Source organism: Rhea americana, unplaced genomic scaffold (genome assembly GCF_003343005.1).
Source record: "Rhea americana isolate MKP2758 unplaced genomic scaffold, rheAme1 scaffold_17, whole genome shotgun sequence".
NCBI classification, from domain to species: Eukaryota; Metazoa; Chordata; class Aves; order Rheiformes; family Rheidae; genus Rhea; species Rhea americana.
Genome location: NW_028185816.1, coordinates 399069 through 413439, shown reverse-complemented (window position 1 = coordinate 413439; position 14371 = coordinate 399069). Strand labels below are relative to the sequence as shown.

The window sequence follows — 14371 nt, the reverse complement described above, 5'->3', positions numbered from 1 at the left end:
CCCCGCCGCCGGCCCTCGTCCTGCCTGCGGCCGGCGGCGTCGCTCGGCTCAGCGCCCCGAAACGCCGCCCTTTACGGGCCGTCCGCGGCTCTGAGCCCCGCAGCCGGCAGCAAAGCGCTGGCGCCATACGGGTCTCAGAGGAGGGACCTTCGCTGGCTTTCTCCGTAGGCTTCAGTATCAAATTTGCCCTCCAAACGCTCGAGCAGGTGGGGACCGGTACCCTGAGGCCAACATGGGCAATGCCCAGGTTTGGCCCCTTACCATGACGTGCTACATTGCAGTAAGGGATCTGGGGAAACCCRGTCCTGCACTGGACCAAAATTGTCAGGGAAAGTTAGTGCCTGTGCAGCGAAGGCTCTGGGCCCTGCTTCGCTTCGCGTTTGCTCTGGCATGTACCGAAATTCACGGTATGGATGACGAGGCTTTGAACTTGGCATAGCACGGTCCTGCTCGGCATCGTGTGATCAGACCTCGACGTGAACGCTCAAAAACCGCGGTGGCAAAGCTGCTAAGGAGGCAGCCGCCTTACTCGTACTTGGCCTCGGGCATACTGCGCCGGGGGCTGTACGTGTTCACGTTAGTTACGATTCCTGTCTGGGAAATAGGGCAAGCAAAAGAAAAGAGGAAACAAAGCTTTATTTCCTCCCCTTTTAAAGCCTATTCCATGACAGTCGTATCAAAACACCCTGTATTTTTAGTGGGAAGCACATAGTGGCCCATAAATGAACATGGCTTCTGGAGGCTGCCTTCAGAGAGCTCCTTGTGAAGCAGCTCAGGAGCCAGTTTGCAGTAATTYGGGGTTATACTATTGCTTACTAGGCAACTTTATAGTCAAACATGTAGACCAAGTTTTCACATGCTTTCAGTGGGAAATTAGTGGTGTCAAAGGTTACACAAGGAGCACAATCGTAGTAAGTTTAATTGCTCAGTAGAATTTCTAAAGTAACGAGAATCAAACTTTTCTAAACACTTGGCCGAAAGTGATTTGTGAAACGCTGTAGATGGATGCACAAGTACAGAGCCAGAACATCACCATATGCAAGTCATTGCAGCCCTCTTGGCCTCACTGCATCTCTGCCAGTACACGCTGGCCAAGGATCTAGCCCATGCAGTCTGCGTTTGGATTCCTGATGCAATTTTAAGGTCATCAGCGTAACCCCACGCTAACAGAGCTCATATAAGTGTAACAGGGCAGGACGTGGCTCTTCTTTAGTTTTAGATTTCTTTGCCAATTGTTTGTTTGTTCCTTCACTATGTGCTGCAGTTTCTCTCCCTTCTCATGGCTTTTTTTTCATCCCTTGTACATATGTTTTCTTCCTAATACACAAAGGCCATCATCACCCAGGGCAAAATAYCACCCGACTCAAAGTGCTTTGAATATGAGCGCTGGCAGCAGGGCACCCGCGTTTGTGCCGACTCAGCACCACCTTTCTCCACGTTGCCAGACCCGCGTCACATGCAAGCCTTTGCCTTCCCTCCATCACGCGCGGGGATGGGGAGAACTGGGACCGAGCACGTAACGTTAGCGAGAGCAAGGGGGCTCTGTGCTTCGCAAAGCGACTCCAAACAGCGCAGTAGTTTAGTAACCACAACATAAACTACACCAAGACAGAGTGTGTCTTCTGTGGGACTGCTGATCACTGTGGATATTATAAATTAAGGGATTTAGTCACATAAGATAAGTTAATGGTTATGCGATAATCATCTGAGAAAGACTTAAGACTGGCTAGAGGTTTACTCTGTCTCTCTGATGAATGAAATCTTACTGTGGTCACAGATTAGGAGCCTGAAGGCTCTTATGGGGATTTTTTATTATTGTTATTTCATTCTGTAGCAAGTGCTACCCATGAGCTGACAGCATGATTACATCAGTCCTGCTAGATACTTGTTACTTATTTACCTCTCATATCCAAGGATTGTAACCTTTAATATATAGGCAAATTGGCTGGACATGTAGAAGTTTCATTATTCACCACCTCAAAATTATCGTTAAATTATATAATCATCCTTCTAGAAAGATAAGGCACAATGCTTTATTTTCTGCTTTGATTTCTGAAACATCTTTTTTTTTTTTTTTTTTTAATTAGGGGGATGATAGCTTCATGTACACGTAGGTTAATAAAAAATGCACCTCAAACTGTCACTGAAATGATGCACAACACAAAAAATAGTTTTAAATATTTTCTAAAAAGCACATATTTAATCATAACAGTGAAGTCAATACATCATCTCATCAGAGCTGAAGCACAGACAGCCACTGCAGCCAAAAATGCCATGTTTTGTCATTCACTGACATGCATACTTCCCCACTGGGTTATTTTACCTGCTTCCTGGTCCGTGTCTTCCCTGTTCTAAGTTTGATGTATCTCGCTATCAGTTCATTCCTACCTGAAACAAAGAAAAATTCATGATAAGGGATGAGTAGCACCACATCCACAAGTACCATCAAAATATGACATTTAAAAATATGAGCTCTGTGCATATGAGACTTCTTCTTTTTACACATACTCCACTTTACAAACTATTCATCAATATTTCTCATTATTCATCAATATTGCTCTTTCCTCTCCTTAACAGACATTGGACCAGCCACATAAACTGCGCACAGATGGCTCAAGTATTCTCCGGCAGCTGCGTTTGCTGGAGGAGGGGAGAGCAGCAGCGAGGCAGGTCCCGAGCCAGTGGCCGTGGCCAGGGTCCTCACTGGGTGGAAGGAGGGTCTCCTACGGCTGGAGGGAGGGCGACACTACGTCTAGATTTCTCTGGTTTCTGGCTCCACCAGACCAACACGTCCACTCAAGGTCTGTGCGGAGAGCCGCTGGAGGGGTGGCTCATCTTGGGAAGCTGGTGTGCCATCCAAGCCGAACCTCTGACCACCCAGAGGTTAACAGCTGCACGTCAGCTTTTCTCAGCGTTTGAATTCTACAAGGAGGACCACAAAATCTCTCTGCTTTACCAGGAAGCACGCTRTGTCTTCCACAGCTTACTAATCACATCCTTAACTTAAGCACAAGAGCAGTCACACTGCGGTGCTGGGGCGCTCTGCCGCAGCGGGACTCATGAACACGGCGGTTTGTTATTTAGAACTCTATTTCTCTTGGAAATGTACAGTATTTCCAAGTTTCTAAAATGGCTATTTGACTCTTCTTCAGTCACCCATTATGTACTTAATACAAACTAACATTTTCTCTCCAAATAATTTCCTTCCTAAATTTTGCTGACATAGGAGATAACAAAGTTTTACGTGGCGCCCTGTTTATTTTCACTGTATAGTATGTTTCTTCTGTGTGAGTTGTAATAACTTAAATATACTTGTTCAACAAGTCTTACGTTATAGACTTMTTTGCATCTAGCACGGGGAGAAGCAACCCATGTGTAAAAACCGAGAAAAACTGATTCAGTAGCAGGGGAGGGGAGGTTAAGAAAATATCTCGTCACCCACCAAGTTTTTTAAAGCAGATGAGTGCATAGCTGGGGAGAGTAGAAAGCTATTACATCAGCCAGGGGTTCAGACTCCATCAGTTTGATGTTGTTGGGGGGAGAGAGGGAAGTTTTTAAGTAGCATGCCTGTTTTCATGAGTGGAACGTTGAACACAACTAGTTAAACTAGACTTTCAGTTTCCTTTTTCCTTCTATCTTCCTCTCTGAACTTCATTTTACACCCTTAGCATGAAATGTGTCACTGCCAGCGGCAGAGTGCTCCTTTCTCCTTGATAGTCTGTTTGCTAAGGGAGTGCTGGAATATGAAATACTGATGTTCTTCAGAGTAGAGCTACAGTTTTTCCGATTCCCTTTGTGTTTTGGTCTGGACCTAGTGCCAGACTTCTCTGGAACAGGCAACTGTAATCATGATGTGAGGTTTGTAACTATTTAACAGGTTTCTTCAGGACAAACTTCAAGAGGCAAATTTTGCATGAGCAAACAGTTACACAAATAACCAGCATTTCTGCACATAAATGAGGGGTTTCCACATGCAAAGGGAGCAGCTAGTTACCTCATTTCATGCAAGGACCTTGTCATTAGGTTGGACAGCAGTTTTGCAGTGCACTGTGCCAAGAAGGTACTTGCTACTCGCAGTGAACAACAGCCTTTGTGTTCATGGGGTGAAACTACTGCGATGTTCAGCTTCTGTACCTCTGTATTCTCCAATTTTCTTTCTCATCATCCATTCTTTAAATAGAAAAGGTAGAAGAAAACTGGAGAGACTTTAAACATCGCTTCACCCATAACGACCAATCCAAAAGCAGGAACAGCCGGACTTCTAGGACCAGTAACTCAGTACAGACAACTTGTATTATACAATAGCCGCATTGACTTCATTTAAATATTCTGGGATGAGACTGGTTTGGACTGATTGTGAATGCTAACGTCCAAGATGGAGAAGGAATTTCCACTTCTGCGGCTGTCCTTCCTCCTATAGCCGCGTGCAGTAATGGCAGCTACCCCACAGCGACCGGACTGCAAATTCTCTTGCAGGTGTTAGGTGGGGCCAGAAATGGAGCTGCTGCAGCAGCACCACACTACTCTTCGTTAGCATTAAGTGAAACATTTCTACAGTGGAAAAATACCATACAACCTGGGGGAAAAAACTGCRGGAGAGGCCACAGCAACGAGAAGAAAGAGGGAAAAGGCATACAATGGCAGCACGTCATATTAAAGGGTGCTTTGGGTTTTCTATTTGGCGAGGGCTGGTATTTTGTGCCTCTGCACTGTTCCTTTAGTGAGTATGAGGCTTGCAGAGAGTAATAAGGTGCTTAAAAAGAAAATCAGGAGGTCACATTTCATTGCCCGCAGGCAGGGAGCCCTCATGTTGAGGCAAACAGGAATGCAAACACGGGAACATACTGGGATCCAGTAGGTTTCAGAGCTCACCATATAGACAGACCAGGGCTGGAACTGCGCTCATACAGTCACTGTAAGTAGGTGATATGAGCACCATTTTTTTAAATGCACATTGTGCTCAAATTAAAGAATGTCTCTCCATAGGAAAAACTTTACTGCTCTTTAAGTAGATGCATAAATTAAAAACCTGGAATAGTTTCTGGTGTAAAAAAGGTTGTTTGGTTGCCCTTATCAGCAGCTGGTAACTCTGCAAGGTCAATGAATCTATAAGGTCATGTAAAGAACACATTAGCRTCTCTTCTGCTTCGGTCTGCATGGAAGATGTTTCAAACATACGGTCACAGCACAGGCTGCTCCTGCCAGCCCCAGCCCATTAGGGCCATCCTCTGGGGGATCACAGCTGTAGCCGAGCAAGGAAGAGTTAAATCTTTTCACAGTTTCACATTTTTTTTCYCAGTCAAGAGGGCTAGAAAACTATTTTTAAAAGAAAGCTCAGAATCCCATGTAGCCACTTGACAGGTAAAGCAGCTTTATAAAAAACACCAAGCAATGAAAGTCTAGTCTGTAATATTCAAAATACCAGTCAAGTGCTGTCTCCAGTTCAGCCCCAGTCCATACATGAAGTGCTCTGGCATGAATTAAGAGGAGATTTCTCCAGCCACCATCTAGCCCAGTAGAGGTATGACTAACTAGATGGTGGTTTTGCTCACTTTCACTTCAGGTGAAGTCTGGCTTGAGAAGAATCACCGGAGTACGATAATTGGAGCTCGCCGACGGGCAGGTGGAACTCTATAAGGAACTATGCAAAGTGACTTACACTTTTTCCTAGCCACCATGTTTTCAACACAATAAAGAAATATGCACCAGGTTTAACCAGAGCAAGTGATACGAGGCTCAGTAAACAGCCTCTATCTGTCCAGAATGACCTGAAAAGCCTTAATGTCTTCCTTAGACTACCAAATGCCACTAACACAAATATTAGTATTGCCTAACGTGAACAAAACAGACCTCCCAGAGGTAAAGTTTATGCACTTTATGATGCTCCTCTTTACCAGCTCTGACAGACGCTAACAAAAACCAATGTATCTGCAGATGACCAAGACAAAGAGAGAATTTTAAAGAAATGAAGGCAGAATAATCCTAAAAAGACACTTTCCTTCTTTCAGGGAATGAGAAGAAACTGAAACAAAAGGAGGTTCAAGGAACTTCTTACACTGGCCATTAGAAATCTGAGGGTGAATAATGGCTATCAATGAACGTATCTGTTTTTCTCTAAGAACAGCTCAGCCATGGAAATATTTTCCCCATACACGCCCTCACTCTTTCTCCCTGTCATATATATCTGGGAAATTGCCTGGCAGAAAAGAAGAGGTCAGGTTTATGAACTGTACGTGTTCACCTCCTTCTTCTTGTCATCTGCTGTGACAGTCTCTGACTTCGACGGTTTTGGTTCAGGTATCAAAGAGAGAGTTTTGGAGAAGTGCCCAGTCACATAAAACATCTTCACAGCACAGGAATCCTCCTAGGGATCTTGAAAGGATCCGAATAGGACCACAGACATTATCTTATATAGGCTGCTTCTTGTTTGTTTCTTTTAAATTCAGGCTCTTATCCATCATGCCYTTCTGTAGTGCGAGTTCAATAGCARAAYATATTTCTCCCTAGACACAGTGGAAGATGCATTTTAGGCAAACGAACATCTCTTTTAATCACGGTAGAAAGTGCCTAAAAAGGGAGTTCAGGTAGAAAAAGGCACAGGGCTTAACCAGCGAGGCTGTACTCAGTACCTAAACCCCGGACTCTCCGGCCCTGGGCACGAGGCCTGGGCTCCTGCCGCCGAACGTCCCGCAGCTCCAGGGCCAAAGGCCTCCGTCCGCTTTCCCAAGCCCGGCCCGGCCCGGCTGCCCCGGCCCCAAGAAGCACCACCCGAAATAAACCAGCCCCAGCAAATGCTGGAGCGAGAAAGCATCCCTGCGGGCCACCGGCCAGCGCGACGGCCTGGGGCCTTTATTTAGAGCATTAATAGCGCAAATTAAAGTGCTGCAATCAGAGTTCCCAGTAATGGGCACCGTCTGAAAGGGATAAAAATAGGTAAGCATGGGAAATTAAACCATTTAATAATCTGAAAATAAGCAGCTAATTTTAAAAAGTTTTCATATCCAACAACAAAAAGATCAAGTAATGACTAAGTAGAAAACCTATTTTTTAAAAATAATGATATACTACAAATTTCTCCAAATTCCACGAGACTGCGGCTTGAAAAGGTATTTCATATACTTAGCACAAGGTCTGGATACAGCTCTGCATGTTAAACCTCTCACAAAACCAACATTTTATCTACCGAGTCCCATTCCTGCCCAGGTTTTCCACCGTGGCGAGGCCCTTTGGCAGCCTCGGTTTCTGGTGCCCTCAGCGCGAGCTGCCAGGACGCCCCGATGATTGCGAGGTGCCGCAAGTTTGCCTGTAAGCCAAATTCGGTAGCYGGGGGTGGGAGAGGGATTTGCTTGGTTAAGAGCCGGCCAAGGAAGGTGCTGCACCGCGGGCCGGCGCTGCCGCCACGCTTCAGCGGGACGACTCATGGGAGCGCGGCGAGGAGCCGCGCGGAGCTCTTTGTCTTCCAGGCGGGTGTCCCGATCCGTCCCCGTCCCCATCCTGATCCCCATCTCCATCCCTGTCCCCATCCCTATCTCTATCCCCATCTCCATCCCCGTTCCCACCCCGTCCTTGTCTCCATCTCTGTACCCATCCCCGTCTCCACCCCCATCCCCGTCTGTCCCCATCCCCATCCTCATCCCCCTCCTTGTCCCCATCTTCATCCCCGTGCCCATGCCTATCTGGGTGCCCATCTCCATTCCTGTCCCCATCCCCATCCCCATCCCCATCTCCGTCCCAGCCCGGCAGCAGGGAGAGGCTGATTTTAACCTCCTCCTTGGCCTGAGGGTGGCTGCCGGCGCGTTGCGGGCGGGCGGGCATCAAGGGGTGGCCGGCGTGGCGCGCGGCTGCCCCCGGGAAGCCTCCTGCTCCATCTTGGCGGGGCGTCAGGCTCACCCGGCGCTCGCCCGCGACGCTTCCCAAAGACGCTCGAAAGCCAAATTAGCTAACAAAAAGCCTCTTGTAGATAAAAGCGCTCCGTAAGTCAACAACTGGCTAAGCAGTCTAAACCCCTAAGTAAGGCATCCTCTATTTAAACGTTATAGGCAAATCTGATCTAAGCTTTTAAAAATATTAGGGGCAGGTGTTTAAGCCGGGGCAGGGTGGGTTGGTGGCTGGGGGCTGGGTCTCTCCCGCGCGCGCCGGCAGCGTTTTGGTTTTGCTCAGCCGAGCTTTCCGCAGAGGGTCACGTGAGGCGGGCCAAATAAACAGCATCTGGGGATTTTCAATTACCGACCTGCACCCAGCATGCCTGCACTGTAATCTCTACCAGATGAGGCTCAGGCCTCACTATTTTCAATAATTCACACACTGTGTACACATAACATGACAATAAGGGCATTCATGCAACCGCCTGATTCGCACATCAAAGCTCCCAAATGGCCAGCTGTAAGCATGCTTACTGCTGAATAATTCATTCTTTTCACGGGCTTGAAAAAACGCTCAGCAGGAGTTGGCAAGCTTGTGTTCTTTCCTGTGTGGTATGCTAAACTCCAGTTTTGAAAGAGGTACAGCCCCACTAAAAAGAGTCAGAGATCCAACTATTTAAATGTGCATTTGCGAGCTTTCAGATGGTTGCTCAAAAAAAAAAAAAGGAGGCCAAAAAAAAAAAAAAAAAGAGAGAGAGAGAAGAAAAAAAAGCAAGCAATCAACTAAATAAGCTACATTTCCGAGTGGGTAGAGGAGACAAGATGAAACAGCCTGCATCTTTTCTGGGGCAGGTGTTTAATAAATATAAAACTGCTTTCCAGAAAGTAAAATTTGCTTTGTGTTTATTATTCCTAACTAAATACCTTAGATATACCAAAGGCACAATAGTTTACAAGTTCAGCAAACCTGAAATTTCCACATACTTAACATAAATTTTCTGCTGTATGACAAGGAGCATTTTAGTTAAGACTAACTTGTAGGAAAAAGGCAAATACAGAAACAAGYAAGCTAATTCTGTAAGTCCTGCTTAGTGTGCTTACAAATCTGGACCGAATGCTGATTTCTAGGTGATGTTTTACCAGCTYGTATTTGCAGTTACATCTCTGAACGTTGAGCAGTTAGCTTGCAACCTCCTAGTGTTCCAGATTTTGAAAATATTTTGGCCTTACGCAACTGAAGTATCATTTAAAAGAARTAAGTCTGCTTCACAATATCAAGTTTTCTTAACTGTCAATCAATGCCAGAACCAGCAGGATCAGCTAGTCGTGACCTCTCCTTATAGCAAACACATGCTGCTTACCAGCTGCGGGCTGTGTTTTTTACACCCTTTTCTCTATCATTCAGAATGGCTTCCTCCTAATCACAATAATCCCAAAAGTGCTAAAACATATCAATCGTCCTTTAAGCCCTGCCTACAAAAGGCCAGCCGTCCTGCCTTTATGGGCTTGTCCAACAGCAGCTGATACTTCATTCAACTACAAATCCAATTTAGCAGTTACAAGAGGTTTAGCATCACTGGAAAAATATTGGTGTTGATCCTGCGCTCTTAAGTCAGCAAATATTCCTTTGCCATATTGTTTAGCTTTTTYTGCCATATTTACACTTCTGCTGGATTTCCCTGGATGACTTCAACAACAGCTTTTAACCTCTGAACTGGTAATATTTACAGTTAATCAAACAGTGATTTCAAAAATATGTTTACCACAATTACAGAAACATAAGCCTATTTGTATTCCAACTGTTAAGAATCTGAAAAAAAAAAAAAAGCTCAGCAACCCTAAAAACAAACACAGTTATTTCATTCAAAACCATAGAGCACATTTTATGTACTAGTTATGCAAGATGTTATTTCTTATAGCCCTTTGGGCAAGTTCATGGCAATTTTTTTTCACTTGTGTATTTTTTAATTGCCAAATGAGCCAATGCAAACATTCCCTTGATCCCCCCTCTGCCTCCCCACACGCTCTTTTAATTACCAGCGGTATAAATATATGCAATGCTTTAAGATGAGGGAACTAGATAGATGGACAGAATCGGAAAATCGGTGAGACCACTCAGCTTCAGTAGCCTTTAATAAGGGCAGCGTAAGGCAGGGGGTAACCGCTGCTGCTTTTTCGCTTGCCCTGCAGCAGAAACACCCAGGCGCAGACCCCCTGGGCTGGCCCCTGCCCGCGGGGCGCTCGCTGGCGCACCGGGGCCGCGGCGCGGGGCCGCCCGAGCACCTGCGTGCGCGGGGACACGCGCGCGCGCGCACACGCGATTACAGCAAGCCACTTAAGTATTATTATACACAACCTAACTGCTCGCAGAGTGTACTGCGAGTGGGTTGCCCAAGAGGACAGGGAAAAGAAAAGATCCGAGAAACAAAATGACCGAAATAATCCCGGCGGGTGCTAAGGAGCGAACGATTGCAGTGATTCAGTGAAGTTATATCGGAGTGACACCCCCAAAGAGAAGAACTCGGAGTGCACTGCATTAAAAAACAACAACAACAAAGCGATCCCAGATTGAAGCAGTGCCACAACTTAATTCATACAGCAAACGGGAAATGACCTAATAGTAGCAGGGAACGATAAATGTTAAAGTCTTAACCTTTTGGGTTTTATCCCAGCCTGAGTTTTAAAGATAACTACAAAAGACCCAAATACACATCTGKTTCGAAAATCCTCAGTGACACTAACGCAATGCATTGGATTCTGCTTGGCAGGTCTTCACACTGGGAAATATTCCATATAAGTGTTGCTTATTAATTTTATTCTTCTGCGTTTTTAAAAATACAGACAGAACATATTTTAAAGAGAGAGAAGAATGATCCAGAGAGGCTTCAGCCTCTCTGAATAGCAATTTTTTAATTAATATTTTGTCACTGTCAGTAGTCTTAACAAAAAAAGTTTTTATAATTTACTCTAAGCCCCATGCAAATAAAATTTAAGTGTTACAAAAATACATGGAATTTTTTTGCTGTCTTGTAATTGCACAGTTTTCTGTTCACTATAAACTGTATTTTATTGTAATCAAAAATGCATTTTAAAACAAACAGCAATTTTCAGGCTTCAGAATATACAAATAAACCACCATACAAAAAAAATCCCCAAACTTGACCTTTGCCATCTATCTGGATCAACTACAGATGTTTAAAGGATTATATAAAAACCTAGATGTCCTTAATCTGACTCCCTTTTTTTTTCCTGCTATGATAGTAAGTCTTAGCAGCCCAGCTGCAAAGAACGCTTGTGACTTTCGTGTGCATATGTAATTACTATGTTATTTTCCAAGGGAGTTCCAATTTCTCAGTGACGTGAAAGGTTCAGAAACAAGAAGACTTTTGCCCAACACTATTGACAAAAAGTCTGATTTGGACAGAAATCCTTCAAATACACAGACAATAGGCTGGCTGACCTGTCATGCATGATGGATGAGTTAAGGGGATTAAAACCACTATTTGCATTATAATAGACAAAAAATTAGCCAAATAGAATTTCTCAATAGGTGGCTTCATTTCCGTTTGTTCTCCTAGGAAAAATGAAGTCCATTTTTAAAGGAATTACGATTGTTTAAGTAATAGCGATTTGCATAGGTTGAAGTTTGGATGCTGGTTTCTTTCTTTTGTTTACTCTATGAGAAAACTGTTTTAACTATTAATACAACTGTGCCTTTTYCCCCCTCATATTTAACATTAAAATATTATCCTACCAAACTAGTGTTTTAAAATGCCTTTGCACTGCATGTATATCCTAGTGTTTACATGTTCATAAACCGCATATACAAAAAAAAAGTTTTGAATCCTGAAAGAAGTAGAAATGATCAAAAAATCCCCAAAGTTACTTTAAGTTGTGTATTGATGCTTCATTGAGGTTCTAAATATGAGCCTGTTACTCAAGAACTGTGAAAGGTGTATCCTTGAAATAGTGCATGTGGGTTTCTTTTGACTAATTTATATTGCACAGAGAGATGGAACTTGAAAGACTCAAAAATGACTGCACAAAATAACATAATGAAAGACTTGCTTTACAGAGCAGCATTACATTGCTGCTACAATATCACTTTGGAAGAAACCTGTCTGACCAAGTCATATAACCACCAGAAAATCCACATGGAAGTTCTAGACACATCCACTCACAGTCTCCCCTCACTCCTGCAAAGAGGAATTAAGATTTGTGTGTTAAACAAGAGTATGTAGTTGTAAAAATAATGGAGTTCCCTCTCTTCGAAAGGCTCACGCATCCAATTCACACCTGCCACAAAATCCAGTAAATTCTCAAAGACATGTCAGTGTATTGTCAGATCTAGTTTTGAACTTCTCTCCCCCTTTAATGGTGGTCTGCAGTCACACTGGTGATATACTCCACCTTGCACTATAGTGCAATTTTTTAGTATTTCAGTAGTAGCAGCATTGATAGAGAACAAAGCTGAGGCATTAAGTAGGAAAATTTCTTCCACTGCTGACATTACAAATGGGAAAAGCTGTGACATGATTTCTCAACTCAGCATTTACTATAATGAGATTTTAAGAGAGCAGGTCACTTCTGCTCAGTGATTGGGATTCTGGCCAAATTCAGAGGTTTTCTAGGGCAGGTCAATATTATAATATAATAATATAATATAGACTGCTGTCCCATCATACAGCACCCAGGGCAGGTGGGAATTCATCTGCTTGGGAGGGGTGATGATGCTCACTGCCTTCATTTTCAGTGCCACGGACTCTGTACTGGCATTTCCCATAGCTCTCTGCAAAACTTGTTTATTTAGCTTAGGAATTATTTGTTGCTGGTGTCCCGTGCAGTTAAGGTGCTTTATTTTCACRGCAGGTGCAAAGAGGTATTTCAATTTGCATTATATCCATGATATTTGGAATCAGTTTGTCTTAGATGACAGGTTCTGACAGTGGATGGGCCAAATGSAGAAATATTTGACCAAAATATGAAAGAACTTGGCATACCTTCAGCTCTAACCTTGGTTTCCAAGTTATTTCACAAGTACAAAGTAACATTTTGTGGAGCTTTTACAGCTAACAATGTAGTTCTAGCTATAGTACAATAAATACTTTGCTCCAATTTATGAACCCACAAGAGAGCTCCACAACACACTTGAGCTAGACGGTAACTCATTTCTTGCAAACGCAGACTCAAAGCTTACTTAAAACTGAATAATTTAACTCCTTTTAGCCTAAGAAAARAACAGCTGGGCTTTTCTGCACTCCCAGGTATGATACGAACCTGTCCAGATTACTTCTCCATTCCTGCCTTCTTCCTGATCCTATACAGGTCAAGTTGACATTTGAGCTAAAATGAGCAGAAGTACAATATCCCTACACTTTTGAAGGAGTCCCAGGACATCAGTCCCAAGGGAGAAGAAGAAACCTTGATGTCGTTATTAACTCAGGTATCAGAACATGACAAGCTGTTACAGATCTGAAGATGCCGCTGCTTATTTTGAAGCATAGCCATGAGAGACAGCAGTGAAGAGTTGAGTAATCAAATAATAACACATCATAATACATTCTGTTTACATTTGAAAATGTTCCTTATAATCTACTCATCAGACTGAAAAATGCCTGCCTGGCCCTTCATCCTCCTCTTTCTCCCTGGGCTCCAAGCCTCCAGCAATTGAAGCGGTCTGCAGGATGTTCCAAGAAGTATAAACAGTGCTCTGCTCATTTTGTTATCACAGAAAATACCCATTGGTGCCTTTCAAAATTTGCAGGCATACTCTGGAGAATCAGAAGGAAATTTTCCCCAGCGCATCCCCAACATGYATTAGATTGCAGGCAAATACAGTTTTATCTGCAAAATGGATAAGATAGTAAGTCCTTATTTACAATCAAAGAAAGGTGCCATTAAATGAGTATAATAGTCCTTCTAGGTTGTGATTTTTCTCCCAATCTTACGCAGTGAAAAAAGTTATACGAAGTATCAGTCCTGCTTTCTACCCGGTATGTCTCCCCTGCACTTGCCTTCTCTTCAGCGCGGCAGTGACTTGCAGTCCTGACGGCAACAACTGTCCTTCCAAGAGGAGCCGAAGGATTTCCCCGCACAGCTCAGACGTGCCTCGCTGGGGGCTGCGGGCCCCCGGTTGGCATTAGGACGAGGACAGAAGAGGGGATGCCCCAGTGCAGTCACCGTATCTGAGATCGCTAAGACCACGACGCATCGGCCACAACTGTGAGCACGGCAACCTCATTCACCAAAGAAGGAAAGCTAAATCCACAGAGATCTGGAACGATTCAATGTTTATTAATGCCACTTACAAAYTTCCACCCCATCAAACCCTATAGTTTGCTCATGTGACTTTAATAAWCCGTTTTGTCTAATCTGCTGATATGGTTATCTGTAGTCTTTGGTGCATAAAATGATTCTTATTTTCTTGAACGATGGCTCTTTATGCACTTTTTTCCTCTCCTCTCCCTTTCAGGGTGATCTCTGCCTTTCCTAAAATCAGTTATTTATGT

General features: G+C 43.9%; 1 protein-coding gene across 1 annotated transcript in view; it reads right to left on the bottom strand.

Annotated features, from left to right (window-relative positions):
• Positions 1 to 14371, bottom strand: part of TEAD1 (TEA domain transcription factor 1) — a 154442-nt gene that overhangs the window by 44818 nt on the left and 95253 nt on the right. The window contains exon 3 of the mRNA XM_085300818.1: positions 2324 to 2388. Within this exon, the coding sequence (XP_085156944.1) occupies positions 2324 to 2388 (65 nt within the window). The remainder of the gene's footprint in view (positions 1 to 2323; positions 2389 to 14371) is intronic.